A 17869-nucleotide genomic window follows, 5' to 3' on the forward strand; every position below is an offset into this window, starting at 1 on the left:
AGCTAAGAGAAATGTAAACATATTTCTATGCAAAGACTGCTGTGCAAATGCTCACAATAGTCTTTTTCCTGATAGCCAAAAAACAAACAAAAAAAACCAAACATACTTTAAATGCCTTCTATTATTAATCAAAAATTATTTTATCTTAACAATCATTTGAGGCTTTTAAGGATAAAAGTCTTCATTTTATGGAAAGGGCATTAATATCCATAGAAATAGTAAAATTACTGTTTTTGACAACAAGATAGTAATTAGTAACATTTATTGATTATTTACTCTATGAATGTGTGGTGTGTGTGTGTGTGGTATCATGTTAATATTTTAAATTAATTAGATCACTTGATCCTATCACCATTTTAAGATAATGAAACCGAACCAGAGAAGGGCTAAGTAACTTGTCAAAGATCACACAGCCAGTGGGCAGACGAGACAAAGCATGTCCTCAGGAAGCCCAACTCCAGAGTCTGTGTCCTTGACCTTTAAGCTATTCCACTTCTGTAACTCACAACCGGAAAGATTCATTCAATGAAGCAGCCCAGGTATCGAGCACAGATGGATCGTTGTCCTCACTGTAAGTCAACATCACACCTCAGCAAACATGAATCTCAACACACTCAAGATCTCTCCACCTTAAGCATAAAAACTCAGAAATCCAATGACAAATTGAGCCCAAATTTGAGAGTCCAACAGATCCCAGTTGCATCCTAGCCAAGTAAAGGGAGAATTTACTGAGATAACGCACGTAGAATGCTTACCTATCATGACTGGCACATGTCATGTTTTAATAAAACTAGTAATGGGTAGAGGTTCGGAGGTTATAACCCCCTCTTTGGCAATGTGGGGTGATGACACTCCTTCACCTGCACCCTTGGAGATTCAGATTATGAATCCTAGAATGTACCTGGGAGAAATTCAACTTATAGACAATGCTTCCCACTTATAGAGTCCCTTTATTTCCTAGAACTTTGCAAAGAGCTTTCTCTTCAATGTTCAAGAAGGGTGCACCCCAAAAAAGCATAGGGGCTGACATGTCACATTAGGCTGTACATGCCAGACAGGCAGTGAGAGACCCCATCAATAATGAGCAGCCATTGCTGGGAAGTGCTTCCCCAGCCCACCCATCAATAAGTAGTGTGATACAGAGAATCCATGTCTCTGGAATAGGTCACTCACCCTGTGAACCATTTGCCTGCTGTTCATACAGCACCTGCCCTCATGAGACCCACATCATGGTTCAATGGCTTCCATCTGTTGAGCACCTACTATGTGCCAGACACTTTGCTATGCCCTGTTGCGTGTTGTCCATGGTCATACAGCTACCATGTGTCAAGGCCATGGATTCACAGAAAGAGATTTGGAAGAAGACACAATTTGAAGCCAAGTCTGTCTGAGTCCAAACCACATGCTTTAACCACTGAACTTCTCACTCAATAAGGGTGGAAACTGTGTCAGTTAGTTAACCCTATATGCTCAGGACTGTAAATAGAGTTCCTGGAACAAGGCAGAAACCATATGAAAAACAAATAAATACACACACACACACACACACATAATTGGGTCGGTTAAAATTGAATGGGAAACATGTAAAATGATTAAAACAGCAGACTCAAAGGGGACAGGGACAGCCAGGTGAGCAAGAAGAGGATGATGAATAAATTCCACGGGGCTAAATTTATGGGAGCTCCTGAATAACTGTTCAGCACCCCGAGAGCGGACAGCTCCCTCCCTGGCCATGGGCTCCTAGGGGCCTCTTCCCAGCAGAAAAAGACTCTTGACATGAATTTAGAGGAAACAGGGAGTGTCCATGACTGTGTGCGGCAGAGCAAGAGTGGCTGCCTTCGAGAAGATGGATTGACAGCCCTTAATTATGTTCTTCAGATCAAGTCCCAGGGACAGAGATTTTGTTGGCAGAGATCAATCAACCCTGTAGACACTCTGAGAGGAAGAGGGAAGACCCAGGTGTTCTCTCGCATCGATCAGAGAGACTTGGCTACACCTGCTTCAGTGGCGGAAAGATGGAAGAAAAGAGGGAAGGGACCAGAATCAGGGATGTAGCCGAGGTGAACTGAAAGAGCTTCTCCACGGACCTGCCTGAGATTCCACCATTACAGCCGCTCGGTGTGGGCTTCGGTGTAGGTTAAGGCGTAATCTCAACCAGACAGGGCAGCCTAGCGGAGAGGACTGGGACTCAAGATGATTAGACAGGGGAAGATAGGGCCATTTTGGAGGCTTGAGTGCACATGCCCGGGTGTCTGGAGTAGACAGGAGCGTGTTGAGTAGCCAGAGGTCAGCACGAGGACACTGCTCCTGGAGAGCATCATGGAATGGGCAGAGCGGGCTTCACTTCCTTTAACATTTTGCTTAAGTCGGTCCACGTCACGAAGACCAGGTCTGCTGTGCCACGCCCCTGCTGGGTTTTATCAAGCAGACCATCACTGACCACCTGATAAAGCGCGGACTCTCTAGCCCGGTGAACAAGAACCCAGAATTTGCTCCTGCCAAACTCCTCAGCCCCTTTTCTTTGTCACTTGGCATCGTTTAGGCTCCATCTCAACACTAAATTATTCACGCACCTTTGTGACTCCAGACCTTTGCACCTGCTGTACCCAGTGTGGGAATGCCCTGTGTTCTGTCTCTTACCCCATTCCTCCAAATCGTCCCACGAGGCTCAATTCAAGCATCGCCTGCTCTAAGGTGTCTTCCCTGAGTGTCCCACCCTCACCTCCACTTGAAATATCAAAAGTTTTAGTGGCATTTCCCGGGGTGTGTCCCAAAGCCAACTCTGTACGGAAATTGCTTGTTTTGGTGTCTTTCTCCTTGAGACTGTGTTCTGTTCACCCCCGTATCTGTGGTGTCCAGCATAGGTTCTGGTGAACAGCAGGCATTTGGTTACAGTTGGATGAAATTAATAATGGTTATTATAAACTAACATCCATGGATGGCACATCTTGTATAGAACTTCCCTAAGCATTCTGCCTGCCTCCAAGGGGCTTCTACTCAAGAGTCCTGTGTGAGCATGAAAAGATGCTCAACGTCCGGAATCATTAGGGGAATGCAAATCAAAACCACAGTGAGATGCCACCTCACACCTGTTAGGATGGCAACTATCAAAAAAAATAATAATAATAGCAAGTGTTGGCAAGGATGTGGAGAAGCTGAAATTCATGTGCAGTATTCATGGGAATGCAAAATGGTGCAGCCACTACAGAAAACACAATAGCAATTCCTCAACAAATCAAAAATAGAATTACCATATGATCCAGCTCTTCGGGTATAAGCCCCAAAGAATCAAAAGCAGGGGCTTAAGACATATTTGTACACCCGTGCTCACAGCAGCCTTATTCACAAAAACTAAAACATGCAAGCAATGAATGAATAAATCAAATGAGGTATATTACACACAATGAAATATTATTCCGCCTTAAAAAAGGAAATTCTGACACACACCACAACACGGATAAAGCTTGAGGACATCATGCTAAGGGAAATAAGCCAGTCACAAAAGGACACATATAATATGGTTTCACTTATATGATGTATCTAGAATAGGCAAATTTACAGAGACAGAAAGTAGAATGGTGGTTTCCAGCGCTTGGAAGGAGGAGTCATTGAGGGGTTATTTTTTAACGGGTATGGAGTTCCAGTCCTGCAAGATGAAAAAAGTTACAGAGGTGGATGGTGGTGATGGTTGCACAACAGTGTGAACGTACTTAATACCACCAGTCTTAAAAAACGGTTAAGGTCGTTAAGTTTATGCTATGTGTATTTTACCACAATTGAAACACGAAACAAAGCAGAAAACCCTGTGTAAGGAATCCGAGAGCCTGAGCTCAAATCCCAACTCAGCCGCTACCTGGCCGGTGGTCATGGCCTCAGCTGCCTCAGCTGTGAGATGGGGCTGGCTCCCAGAGAGGGAAGGCTTTATCTTTTGAGAACTGTCTCAATCCCGGTTCTGTAACCTTCTGACATTGTGCATGATATTTTGCGATAAGAGTTTGCTCATCTGTGATAAAAGACATACGATATTTTTGTTTCGGGAATACAAAATATCCAGCAAGTTCCTGCAAAATGAGAATAGTTCCCCGGGAAATAGTCTTGGCATGAAAAACCAACATTTAGACCCCACGTGGTAGGCACACAGGGGACTTCACCGAGGCCCGTTTTACACCCCGACAATGAATTCCCTCTACCGCCGCCTAGCGTCTAATAACAATATTGACCTTTCCTAGCTGTCAAACTTGTCTTATTAAATCCTGAGGTCTTAACTGCTTTGCACACGGAGGCCGATAGTTTGCCCACCCGAGCACGTGTTCATGTATAATTCATGGCATATCCCACGTTGCCTGGCAAATGAATATTTATCAGCTTTTTCATAAGAGGCAGGATGGTGTTCCTTTCATTGCTACCAAAATGCTATGCTGCAGCAAATGAAATTTGTGAGCAAATAAAAAAAGAAGAAGAAGAAGAAGCAAACATTTCCGACCAAGTCCATTCTACTAGTAATTTTCCATTTTCTGAGGCCTCTCATGTATATGGAGGTGGTTTCAGTTTGGCTGTAACAGAGAACTGCTGAGTCGTCCAGAATAGAAAAGCTTCCATATGCCATTGCCCCCGCTGAAAATTCCCCCGCACCCCACTCCTGCACCATGTTCAACTGCAGGGGAGCCCAGGACCCTTTTGATGGCTCCATGCCAGACCCTCTGAATAGAGATCAAGTTTTGGGAAAGTGGGAATAAGGAATCCCAAATGAAGACTGGTGCAGAATGGTTGATGGCACCAAGCCCGGCAGAAACTCATGGCTTCCAAATGGACCACCACCCAGAGAAGGGACAGCCCTGAGCCACAGACATCTGGGTCTGATGTCTGCTCGCTCGGTGAGTTAGGAGGGCCCCGCAGAAAGCATCACCTTATCTGTTGAAGGAGGCCTAAGCTCCGGTTCCCACTGCGGAGAAAGCCAAAAAGGGACCTATAAACTGCGACTCTGCTTACTTCTAGCCTTCTGACTCATTAACTGGGGGTCGCAGGCACACGCAGACACATGAAGTTTCAACCTGGCTGTGAATAGAGTCTCTTCAGCTTGGCTGTCATCACCTTGGACTTGAAAGATGATGATGATACTGCCACTGCTGATGATGATGATGGTTGTTAATATATATTGAGCCTTTACTATGCACCAGGCCTTGCATGAGGTACACCAACTCCACTATTACATATCATCCTCCAAACACCCCACTGAGCTAGGCGTTGTTGTCGTTCCCACTTTACAGATGAGCAAACTGAGGAAGAAAGAGGAAGTAACTTTCTTAGGTTCACACAGCCCAACTGAGTGTCAAATTCAGGTCGGTTTGACCTTGAGGCCCATGCTTTTTCAATCACCTCCCCCTGGAATCAAGAAACTGGAGATTAAAGGGCAAATCCACAAATGCCTGGCTGTGTGGCCTCAGGAAGAGTCACTTCACCTCTAAGAGCCTGCATGTTGTCATTTGCAGAATAGAATGTAGCCACTCTTGTTTTGCAGGGCTATTGTGAAGACGCAGTGGGCTTTGCAAATTCTAACAAGCTCAATCATCATGGATAAGCTGTGGCCCTTCTCAATAGAAACACTTATAGACAGTTTGGCACCAGGAGTAAAAAGGAGATTCCATAAGTTGACAGGAGAGTTGGAGAAAGAAGACACATGGGGGGAAAATACGAAGTTAGGTGTGTGTGTTCATTCATTCATTCATTCACTCATTCAACAAAAAATGTAGGGAGCACACGCGAGGAGCCAGAAAACATCTAGGGGCTCTGCATAATTTCAGACGAGGATAAGTGCTATGCAAACATGGAAACAAGAAGATGTGCTGGACAGTGACATCTGAGCCGGGATCTGAATAACAAGATGACACCAGCCATGCAAAGGCTAGAAGAAAGAGTGTTCCAGGTGGAGGGACCAGCCAGTGCAAAGGCCCTGAGGCAAGGGGTGTGCATTATAATTCTCAAAGATGTGGCCCTAGCGTACACACCTTCCCGCACGTGCTGGACCCTGAAGCTCTCTTTTCAGAGACACTCGGGGTGCTGGTGCCAAGTGCAACATCCTTTGGAAATGGTGGCTTTTCATCTTGCTAGGGCCCCTTTTAGCTGGGACACCCTCTTCTCATCATTCTATTCTTATTCTTTCCCTGCACTTCCTTACACAGGGTTCAAAAGAGTCATTCTGGGATGGGTAGGGCCCCAACTGACGTTGTTGGGTGGGTGCAGTCTGGAGCAGGGGCCTAGGCAGAACCTGATGTCACCCTCCGCCTTCACCCCAGGGCCAAGATCTCAGATCCCAGCTGGTCCAGACGCCCCCTGGGGCCATCCCCTGTGGAACGGGAGCTCATCAGACCTCAGTTGGAGCATCCGGGGCCTCCACCCCTCTTGCATCCACCTTCACATACCTTCCTCTCGTCTATTCCCTCGGAGGTTGTCATGAGCTTCTTCAGGAGTGGAGGGTCCAGCACCTGGAACTGCCGGCGGAACTGAGCCAGCCCCATGTGGTCAGCATAGCCTGGGGAGGTGGAGCAGGCCGGAGAAGAACACGGAGTCCGGTTGAGAAGACTCAGCCCAGTGCCCCAAACCCCCAGACAGGAGTTCAGGGTCCTACTCCCAGCCTGACCACTAACTTCCTGGGTGGACTCATCTCTCGGGGCCTCAGTTTCTCCATTTGCTAATTTAAGACACTGGATTTGATCGGCACTTCCCAAATGCGTTCCCCAGAACAGAAATCCTACAAAATGCTCCACTGAAAGTTTGAGAAAGCTGCACACTCATCTGGCTCCTGGAAGTTCCCAGGGCATGTCAGGATCCTGGTCAAAGGCTCTGAGAACTCCTGCAGGGAAGATGCCTGGTTAGATTTGAGTTTCCCAACCTTGTTTGACCATGGGAAACGTTTTATCTAATACTCATTTCCACCCCATAGGCTGCACATGGGGACACTGCATTGGGCAGTGTCTAAGGGCTTCTGGAAGCCCACCATGTAGGGGAAACCCAGATGCATCCTCTTGTGTGGGAAATTGGGAAAAGAAGGGACATCTGAAAGCCATTGATAAATTCACCTAGTCATGTGAAGTCACACAGATAGTAAGTGCCCCAGCTGGGATTCAAACCCAGGCAGTGGAGAGTTGCCAAAGATGAGCAAAGACTAGGTCCTAAAGGAATTTGGACTCAAATCCCAGCCCTCGAGGTTTGGCCTTCTTCCTGGGCACAAGGAGCATGCATGGTAGAGCCTTAGTTGCTTCAGAAAGACCCCTCAAGTGACAGGGTCAGAGAAGGACTGGTAAAACCTCACTCCGATCGCGAGACTACTATACAATAAGCCAAACTCATAAACGAGGAGGAAGAGCTGTCATGAGTGTGTGTGGCTAATCCAGGAAGCCTTCCTTGGGGAAGAGGAGGGTCTCAGGCCAGCTCCGAAGGACATCAACAGCACAGAGATGGGGGACCCACAGGGGGCGGTTACAAGCCTGCGTCTTCCTTTTAGGTCAGACTTATCTGGGTGCACATCCCATCTCTGCCCTTATTAGTCCCATAATTGGGACAAATGACACCACCTCTTTGAGATTCAATTTCTTCCCTTGTCAGATGAGTATAACGAGATCCATTCTCACGTGGTCACTACAAGGATTAAATCCGATGGCAATTATAGTAAAAGCAACTACAGTAACAATCCGTGTGACGTGCTTTCCTGTGCCCTGTCATTCGTCTAAGCTTTATGTCCTTATTAACTCATCCAACCCTCGCAACAACTCTCTGAGGTGTGACCCATTACAGGAGAGGAAAGGGAAGTGTGCTCTGGGGACTTCCCTGGGGTCACACAGCTGGTGAGAGGTGGTGGCTGGAGTCAAGCCCAAGCCTTCTCCCTCCAGAGTCTGAGCTGTACCCAGCAGCTGTACAACAGGTAGTGTTTAATGAGTGTTTACTATGTGCCTTAGCACAGTGAGAACAGTCTCATTTAGTGTATGTGATGACCCGGTGTCTAGCACAGAGTAGGTCCTCAATAAATAGCATACGTGGGCATGCATTATGCATGCATGTGTATAGTGTATATATATTAGACATGCACGAATTCAAAATCATAAATATTTGATGTAGGTATCTATGTATGCATGAAAACATATCCCATGTGCGTGGGAAAGAGACAGAAGCGATTTAGAATAGAAAAAGAAAAAAAAAAGAAGAAAGGAAACAGGCCTAGGAGGCAAAAATTGGAAAGTTCTACCTTGAGACATCAGCCCTTTACTGGGCTGGAAAGCTCCTGCCGGCTGTGCTGGGCTGTGCTGAGAATGAACACACAGAGCAGACACTGCAGTGAAGCGACACGACCCAAGGAAGGGGACGTCCTGACCCTGCACGCACACAGGGGCTCTAACAGTCCCACGGGGGTCCAGGGCTCTGCAAAGGCCCCGCTTCCTTCCAGCCAGCCGGACAGAATCGATCGGCTGTGGGGGCCCAGCTGCCAGCCGTGACCATCTCGCTCTTCTCCTGTGACATTATCTGTCTGTCTCTGTCTGTGGCTGTGCGGGTGGGAGGAAAAATCAATGATGTACTCTGGGGACTGAGGGTCTCGTCTTGGCTCCCGGTGTTCCATTGTTAACTCGGTCGGGGGGACTAGAGCAGTGGCCACATGCTGGGGCATTAGCGGCCACCGGGACATGAACCAGACGGGCGTCCACCTGAGCCTCCCCACCTGCCCCAGCCGCGCCATCGTCTGCAGAGAGAATGGCTGTGTCTGAGCCATCTCTAACAGTCAGGGAGGGGGATCAGCGCGGTGGCCCTCGGGGGCTGGGAGGCATAAAAGAACAGGCAGGGTTGAAATCAAGCTCAACTCGTAAGATTAGCTAAGGGTGGGAACCTCGGGTGCACGCTTGCTCACTAACATACAGCCCTGGAAACTTCCTTCCTTCGATTAAACCGCTCCGTTCCCCTGCCAGCCACCATCTCCCCAGCTGGACCTGGTGAAGGCTAAATTCTCAGCAAAGGCACTCACGGCCTGCCCTGGTAAATGCAGCAGCCTCGCTTCTCGCAATTCCCCCTTCATTTCAAACCCTACTCCCTGAAAACCCAGGCCCTTTTACGCCTCCCTCCCTCTTCTCCAATGTTGCGTCTCCCCCACCTCCCAGAAGTGAGCGGCTTTTGATGCTTCAAGACCAGATTAGAATGTTACGTCATCTGGGAGGTCTCCCCCCATCTCCCCAGTGAGAGCAGGAAGCTCCATTCTCCCAGCATCCAGGTACCTCCTGCATCTCGGGTGATCTATGCCCTCGTCACATTGTGTTATCATCTCCTGGGCTCTCTGTGATCTCCCAAACCAAACTGAGCATCTTGGATACGATGATCTTCTTACATTTGTTGTTGAAAGGAAGACACAGCCTTAGCCTTTCAGGAGCACACAAGTCATTCTGGAAATAATACGGGCTTTGGACTCAAAGAGCATAAAATCCAGGCTCTGCCATGCCCCAGCAGTGTGACCTTGAGCAAGTGCTTTCACCTCTCTGAGCTTCAGTTGCTTCATCTATAAAGGGGGGAGTGATCGTAGCCTCTCCCTCAGGGGACCGCTAGGAAGAGTGAACGAGATGCTGTATGCAAAGCTCCCGGTATGTGGTAAGTGCTTCTGTCCCTTGGCTGCCACCGGTAGACAGGCACGTACCAGGGGTCGGAGCCAAGGTGCTCTGCTCCCGGCGGTCTCTTACCTGTCCTATACAGACGCAGAGCCTCCAGGATATGGGACCCCGCGAGCTGGACCCTCAGTGCCGGGATGTCCGGGGCCGGGGGCCCACCTGCCCCGGGCTTGTCTCCACCAGGCTCCAGTGGCGTCGAAGACCCCTGCCCACCTCTGCTCTCCACCACGGGGTGTGGCACAAGGCAGTGGATAAAGTGCAGACGAGACCGTCTGATCATGCTGGTCAGCGCATCCTAGGGCCAAGCAGAGCGGAGGTCAGGTCCAGCTGTCTCAAGGAGAGACAGACAGGGGTCCGGACACCATGCTCCCCAAACATACATTCAGGCAGGCCTGGGTATCTTTGGGGGCCCTTATGTCCTACACCAACGACCTCCCACCTACTTCCTGATTTGTACTCACGAGAAAGAAGGGCCTTTGCTGAAACAGATGGGGAAACTGAGGCCTAGAGAGGGCAAGTGAGTGGCCCCAGGTCATGCAGACCACTATCCAGGACTAGAACCTGGGACTTAGTCTCAGGGCTCTCCCAGTATAATACGATATGAGTGTTTTTCAAAAGGTACCCTTCCCGTGTCCCAGCCCCTCCTCATTCGGGCTCAGCCTGACCACTGACCAATCACACGTCCCCATCTGTTAATGGATTCAGGTTCCCGGTCTAGGTAGCACAGTTACACCCGCACAGGACCCTGCTGCCTCCCCAGGGGACAGCCTAGAAGTGAGAAAGGCAGACGGGGCTAGTCTGGCTCTGACATCTGTCACCTTACTCAGGAGAGCATTTGTCCCCAAGCCTCTCAACTCAGTACCAGGAAGCCGAGGCTTTGGCCTCAGGCTTGGATCCGTCACTTCCCAGAACTATGACGCCTTGCCACTCGAAGCCTCTGTTTTGTCCTTTGTGACGTGTGGGGGTGGGGCCTGGGGCTTGCTGGGGAGGGTGGGGATGGCGCAGGGACTCATCCTGGAGGAGGAGAGGATGCACGGCAGCGGAGGCCACCACTCCGTGGGAAAGGGCCCCTGCTCACCATCTGCAGCTTGATCTGGGAGCACGGGGCCTTCCTCCTCACCGCGGCGAGGCTGCCAGCGAACGTCCTCCTCACCACGCGGCTTCTCTGCAGCGCCTGCTGGGAGGTGCCCTCCAGACCTGCCACGGCCCGGCACACGGGGGGCAGCTTGGCCCGGGCCTGGAACAGGCTCCGCAGCTCCTCCCTGGCAGGTGGAAGGGGAGGCAGGGGCTTGAGGAGGCTCCTGGAGAAGCTTTGCCCTGGGTGGGGGTGGGCCAAGGGAATGAGCCCGCCTTGCCTCCTGCCCCGTGCTCCCCGAAGCCTCCCCTTGAGTCAGGCACCCCAGCTGCTCCCCTTCATTCACACTCCCTCCACCAGGGCTTTGCTTCGTGACAAATGTCAGCTCCTTCCTCGATGCCTCTCTGCCCCCTGCAAATGCTCTCCGCCGCCCTGTCTTTACATCATATCTGCTTCTACGGATATTCTGGTCGCTTGCACACCTGCAGCGACTCTACTAAACCTGCACTTTCCTAGAGCCCCAAATCATCGTCGTTATCCCAGAACAGGTCTAGACTGTAGCAGGGATGTGCTGTATGTTGCCGGCAAGAATGAATGACTCTCAGGCCAAAGTGGCAGTTCCTGGAGCTGCAGGATAATGTCCATTGAATACCCGGCCTCAGTCACCTGCGCAGAGGGTGCCTTCCCTTAGCATCCCTGCCATGCACGGGTTCTGCGATGAGTGGCAAGGGCACTGGCTCCTTCAGTGTCTGCTCCGGAAAACCCAGCCTCGTCCGCCCTCTTCTCTGGGCCTACTGTGAACCGGGCTCTTTAACAAGCCGTCTGCCACTTTACATCACCAAAGCCTTCCTAGATCAGACATCTGAGCTTGGCGGCATCATTCCCATTTCTCACATTAGGAAACTGAGGCCCAGGTCATGCAGCTTAAAAGAGGCAAAAATGGGATTTGAACATTTGCCTGACTTGAAAACTGTGCCATAGCCACTGAACCTTGCAGCCTGGCTCAACTTTTATTCCAAGGTGGAGGAAGCAAAAAAATCCAGAAGAGGGAAAGTGACTGCCCACCGTCACTCAGGTGACAAGGGGCAGGGTGGGGACTCCACCCAGGTTCCCTGACCACCCCATTCAGTCCTCTGGTGCTCGCTAACTTTTCCTTTGCCCCGTCCCCTGCCTTGATCTCTGTTCAGGAGTTGTGTGTCCATGAGCCCTCCTGGATTTGGGGTTTCCAGTCAACTCTGCCCACGGTGTCCAGAGAATTCTCCAAGGATCACTTAGACTCAAGCTGTACCCCGGCTATGCCACTTTTTTGCCGTGTGATCAAAGGCAAGCCACATTGCCATTTGGGCCTCCATTTTCTCATGTGTAAAATGGGGCTAAGGATCCAGTGTTGTTTTAAGGACAAAGAAGATACTTCTAAAATGTTTCTTCTGATGCAAGGCACTGAGGGGGCCGTCAGTGAATGCTCCCTCCTCACCCTCCTGCCCACCTGAAACGCCAGCACCCCCTCTCTCTGGGGCTCTCAGTTTCTGCTCTTGTCTCCAAGTTCTGCCCTTGCAGGATCCCAGCATTGAATTTGGGAACACACACACACACACACACACACACACACACACACACACACACACACACGAAACAAGCCTTTTCCAACACCCCTATGAACTGAAAGCAGAGACTGCTGCAGGCCCTGTGCCAGCACTTCTGGGATGAGCCACCAGGGAACAAGATGAGCCTTTTTTAATGCTGCAAAACATGTCATTTCGGTTTTACGACCCCCTAGTTCTAGGATGTCCATAAAAGTTGTTCCAGTCTCATCATCTCCCAGACACTTAATGCAAGGCAAAAAGCCAAAATAAGAAGTCAGAGCTTTTTAGCTTCTGTTCCACCTCCCCGGAAGGCCAGGCCTTCTCCTCGGCTGGATTCGCTCAGGCCCTGGGGAGGCAGTGCGCCGCTCCAATTCAAGTCGTGGCTTTGTGTTCCGTTATGCAGGGAAGGGACTCCCAGACCGGCCCTCCCTCACGGGCCGGCCGCTGTGACTGCGTAGCCCAGGTGGGGAGGAAAACGCAGCACCTCAAATGCCCCGGCCCTGCCCCCAGCCCTGGCCTGACTCACCTTTTCGACTGCTGCAGGACCTGCGGGGCCTCCAGGGCTGACAGGTTGGGCTTGGCTCTCTGGAGCCAGCCAGTGAGGTCATAGCGCACAGGGTCCCGTCCCAGCTGGTGGGAAATCTCGCACTGCAGGGGCTGCTCGCAGGTCCTCAGGGCAGAGGTCCCTGAAAACGGACACAGTGGCACGAGTGCTGGGGTCTGGTGGGGACACTCTGCAATCAGTCGTCACACCCCAAAACACACTTTCCCCATTTTAGTACGTTTCCAGATAGCTAAAGCTAGAGAGGTTGAGGGCACCCACATTTCCCCCCTTGCTCCTTGCTCTCTTCTATCCGGGATAACTGTTTCTCCCAAACACCATCCGTACACACACTCTTCTTGAGTTTTGTGCTATATATATCTCCGTGTACCACCTGGGCTGTGATTTACTTGGTGTTTTCTTCAAACGGATTCACATTTCACAAGTACAGTACATTGATTTAGACAGAAGCATTATGTTGTAGGTTTGATGTGCAAGCTATGTTTATTTTCTAATATGCATGGAAGTAAATACATAATGATTAAATATTTTAGAAATATTTAGTTGTGTGCCGCCCAAAGTCATCTTGAATACCACCAACCAAAGATAGGCACGGCATACTCTTGGGAGACTCTGCCACATGCTTAGTGACAAGAGACAGAGTAGGAGAAGTAAATGGGCTTGATCTTGGGAGGGAGAGAAAACCTGGGTTCTCCACCCCTCATTACCGTGTGAAAGGGGCCGGGCCACGCAAGCCTCTGAACATCGTTTCCTCCTCTGTAAAACGTGCATTAAATAATACATACCTCCCAGCGCGGCTTACGGCTTAAGGAGATAATGCGTGTAAAATATTTTGGTCGGTACCTGGCAGATAGTGGCCACTCAATAAGCAGTAGTGGTTGTCATTTAATCATTACTACGCTTCGTCTTTCTAATGTGCATGGAAGTAAATACGTAATGATTAAATATTTTAAAAATATTTAGTCATGTACCGCCAAAAATCATCTTGAACGTCATCGACCAGATAAATGCACAGCGTACTCTTGGAAGACTCTGCATTTAACCCTTTACTGCCTTTGCTGCCTTTTAACCTTTTGCCGATGTCCCAGAGTCACCAGTGTTTACCTCCATATCCCTGGGGTTCACCGCCATGCGCGGGACATGAGCAGAGTCCGGAAGTGCTTGCGGAATGAATCAATGAGTGGCCATTTATGACATCATTCTAACTGTCGTGATGCTCCTAGGTGAAGTCCCCACATTTGGGATGGTGGTCCCCACACTGGATGGCCCCAGGCTGATTATCGTTTGGAATGATCACATTGTTTTGCTCCTTCTGTCTATTCTGGGTGACATTGCTTTGCTTTCCTGTCCTGTTAGTGTCAACACACCGCATGCGTGAGGGTCTTGAGATCTTCTCCCAAATCCTAATTTGTTGCCTCTCACTTGAAGTAAGCTAGAAAACAAAGGACCTGCATTTCTTGGAACTCCATGCAAAATAATAAAGACAGCCTGAGAGTGTGCAGGCTTCCGTGAGTCTTCAGGTGAGGAAAGGGCGTGGCTTCTGCCACCTGTTTGGCTCTTAGAGGTCTCTGTGCTCCCTCGCCAACTGCCTCTGTGTCCCGGGTAATTGAAGTCACCAGCAAAGAACACTCCTAGTTAAGTGAAGTTTTGCTGCATCGAGAGCCTCCCATGAGCCTTTCAGGGGCCTGCAGTCCCTGCCCTCAAGGGAGTCACCTTCTAGTGGGAGAGAAAAGCATCCCTCTTGGAGCCAGATGACAAAGCACACACCAGGTTGTGGCACAAATGTCCCCGATGTCCCTATAACGCTGCAGGACTCTGCTCACACGGCTGTCGCCCTCCACTGAACTGGAAGCAACTAGAGGACAGGGGTTGTGTTGAAGCATCGTAATGGTCAGCAGCTGGCACAGATCTGAGCACAGATCTGGCAGATCAGCAGCTGGCACAGATCTGAGCACAGATCTGGCAGATCAGCAGCTGGCACAGATCTGAATGAGGACCCAGCAGAGCTGGGGGAGAGGGAAGGGAGGATGGTGATGCTGGTTAAGCCCCAGCTCCTAGCACTCTCTGCTGGACACGCTGCCACGAGTGATTCCACTCGGTCCCCACTCTGGCTGGTGACGTGAGCATCTCTGAGCTGGGTTCTAGAAGCTGATTTTAAAGTTCAGAGAGATGAGGCGGTTTGGCTAATGCTGCACAGCAGGATGAGGACACAGGTCCGCTGGGCCCAAAGCCTGCCTCTGTCCAGGGTGCTGGCAGCACACAGAGATGCCACATTTCCCAGGAACTGTCCTGGAAAACAGCTCCCAGGTTGCAGGTCTGCCTGTTACCCTCGTTCACTCCTTCCTCCCAGAGCTGGTTTTCATGCCACAGTTTTATTCATCAAAGCATTTCTAATGAAGCCTCTTGCTTTCAGAAGCCCCGTGGAAACTCCTGGGGTTAGGGCCTTACCTGGTATATTTCTTTCGTGGCTTCCGCCTTCATGACCTACCCCAGGAGTCTGAGCCCCTATGCGGGGTCCCCTTGGCTCCTACAAGTCACCACCTGCATTGATGAATGCTGTCGCCTGAATGTCCCCCAGGGCTGGGCTCCACGGGCTGACCCCAACCCCACTGGCCGTTGCGGGGACACTCGACAAACGTACCTTAGGTAAAGGTAAGAGGTCATAGCAGCGAGTGCTGGGTGAGCCAGAAGGCCCTAAATGTTCTGGTTGATTGAATGTTCTCATTAACTCAGAGCTAATCAGAAAGCCCTAGAGGAAAAGAACTTTTTTTTTCCAGCCAAAATGTCTGAATTAATGTGTCTGTCTCAGTCAGTTCAGGGCAAAGGATGTAATAGAGTCTCTCCCTTGGGAACTGAGATCTTCATAACATCCTGCTAGGGGTGTCTGGGATGGGCACCATCGAGCCTCAGGAAAAATGAGAGGGGCCACAAATCTAGCTGAGCCCCCCTCTGCCCTCCCCAGCCTCCCCGACAAGATGCCTTCTGCTTCCAACCCTACTTTCTGTCTCTTTTGCCTAAATGGCAGGATCCAGAAAACGTTCCATTTGAGAATTCCATTTCATTTGAACCTGGATCATTGAGTTTCCACATACTCATCAATTTTGTAACAAGTATTTGCAGTGCGCTTAATCATGCCAGCTGTTCCGGGTGCCGTCTCTGCAGAGGCCAACAGCCCAGCCCCCGTCCCCAGGGAGCGGGCAATCCCCCTGGGGGCAGACGGCCAAGGGACAAGTGTGGGGCATGCCCTGGTGACCAGTGCGATGGAGAACAGGAAAGCAGGGGAGGGAGACGGGAGCGCAGGAGGGGGGCGGGGGAGGGGGTCTGTGATTCCACACGAGGTGGTCAGAGAGAGCCCAAGACCCCATCATGCTGGAACGTGGAGGAGGGAACTGATCATGCCAGGGCACTCAGCGGGGAACGCACTTGGCGTGTCTGAGCAGCAGCACAGAGATCATGTGGCGGGAACTGGAGCCGGGAATGAAAAACACTGATGTCCCCTTGCCAGGCTCAGGGCCCTGGGCAGACAGTGAGCAGACAGAGGTGCCCCTGCCCTCAGGGAGCTCACGGGGGCATGGGGACAACGGAGCAAAGGCAGGAAACACGCACAACGTCACAGAGCCTGGCGAGGGCCCCAACGGGAATAGGGAGGAAGTTGTGATGGGCAGCAGGGCTGCCCAGGGGACAGCGTCAGACAGGGCACGGAGACGGTCTCTGAGGGGTGACCTCGAGCAGAGGGCTGCAGGAGGAGGAGGTGTAAGTGCCTCTTTGACACGTCGGAGCAGCCGTCCTCACAACAGCCCTGAGACAGGCTTTACCGTGACCGCCGTTTTACAGAGAGGGGAGGTGACTTCCCGGAGGTCACACACACGGCAGCTGAGCAGCGAGCAGGGAGCCGGCTCCGGCCTCTGTGGGCCAAAGCCCCAGCTCCCCACAGCTTTACCTCCTGCCTTGCCCACTCCCCGAAACCCCCTCTCCTGAGCCCACCAAACACGCAGACTGGAGCCACTCTAGCCTGGAGAGGGGTCGCGAGTCTGCCCGGCCTTTGGAGTGAGGCCATGGGGTTTAGTGCTTGCTCTGTGCTTGGCACCTACAGGGCCCTGGGAAGCCACCTGGCCTTGGTAAGGGCTTGGGTATGTCGCTGTAGGGGGTGCAGTGAAGCCCACAAGGTCTGGCTCCGATGAAGGTCTCCACAAATGACAGTGTCTGCCTCTCCTGCCCCCTTCATTCTCCTTCACCAGCTGGCAAAGGGGTGACATAACTCACACCCTAGCACCTGGGTGGAGGGGAGACAGTCATCGCCTGGATCAAGTCGGATGCCAGGACCTCTCCAGGGCAAGGACAGCCCAGGGCTACATTATGGCTTCCTGGGCCTTAGGCACTTTTGCTATCACAGGCGTTTTCCTGCATAAAATACACACACACACACATATGCATACATGCATAGGCACACACATACATACACACGCATACATACACACACATACACATACACACACATACAGTCATGCATTTCTTAATGATGGGGACACATTCTGCGAAATGAGTCCTTAAGTGGTTTTGTTGTTGTGTGTGAACATCACAGCGTGCATGTACACAAACTGGATGGCGCAGCCTGCCACACACCTAGGCCATACGGTGTGGCCTGTTACTCCTGGGCTGTGAACCTGTACAGCGTGTGACTGTACTGAATACCGTAGGCAGTTATAATAAAATGGCAAGGATTTCTGCGCCTCGACATATCTAAACATAGGGAAGGTATAGTAAAAACACCGCCTTGTAATCTTAGGGGACCACCATGGGGTCCATCGTTGACTGAAACGTCATCACACAGCACGTGACTGTATGTACAAGGGCTGTCCGGAAAGTATCCAGCCATCGTTAATATAATGAGAGCATATCACATGGCTGGACACTTTCCAGACAGCCTTTGTACATGCACATGCATGTATGTCTATATACACACACAAAATTATATTTCATGACTATTGGTATAAAGATAAATAGATTAATA

The 17869-nt window shown here is 50.7% G+C and overlaps 1 protein-coding gene across 1 annotated transcript in view; it reads right to left on the reverse strand.

Annotated features, from left to right (window-relative positions):
- MYO18B (myosin XVIIIB) overlaps nucleotides 1-17869 on the reverse strand; it is a 236673-nt gene that overhangs the window by 153349 nt on the left and 65455 nt on the right. Inside the window, exons 17-20 of the mRNA XM_012644105.1 lie at nucleotides 12823-12982; nucleotides 10717-10900; nucleotides 9711-9933; nucleotides 6420-6529 (exon numbers count right to left, since the gene is read on the reverse strand). Coding sequence (XP_012499559.1) covers nucleotides 6420-6529; nucleotides 9711-9933; nucleotides 10717-10900; nucleotides 12823-12982 — 677 coding nt within the window. The remainder of the gene's footprint in view (nucleotides 1-6419; nucleotides 6530-9710; nucleotides 9934-10716; nucleotides 10901-12822; nucleotides 12983-17869) is intronic.

This window comes from Propithecus coquereli, unplaced genomic scaffold (assembly GCF_000956105.1).
Source record: "Propithecus coquereli isolate 6110/MARCELLA unplaced genomic scaffold, Pcoq_1.0 Scaffold206, whole genome shotgun sequence".
Lineage (NCBI taxonomy): Eukaryota > Metazoa > Chordata > Mammalia > Primates > Indriidae > Propithecus > Propithecus coquereli.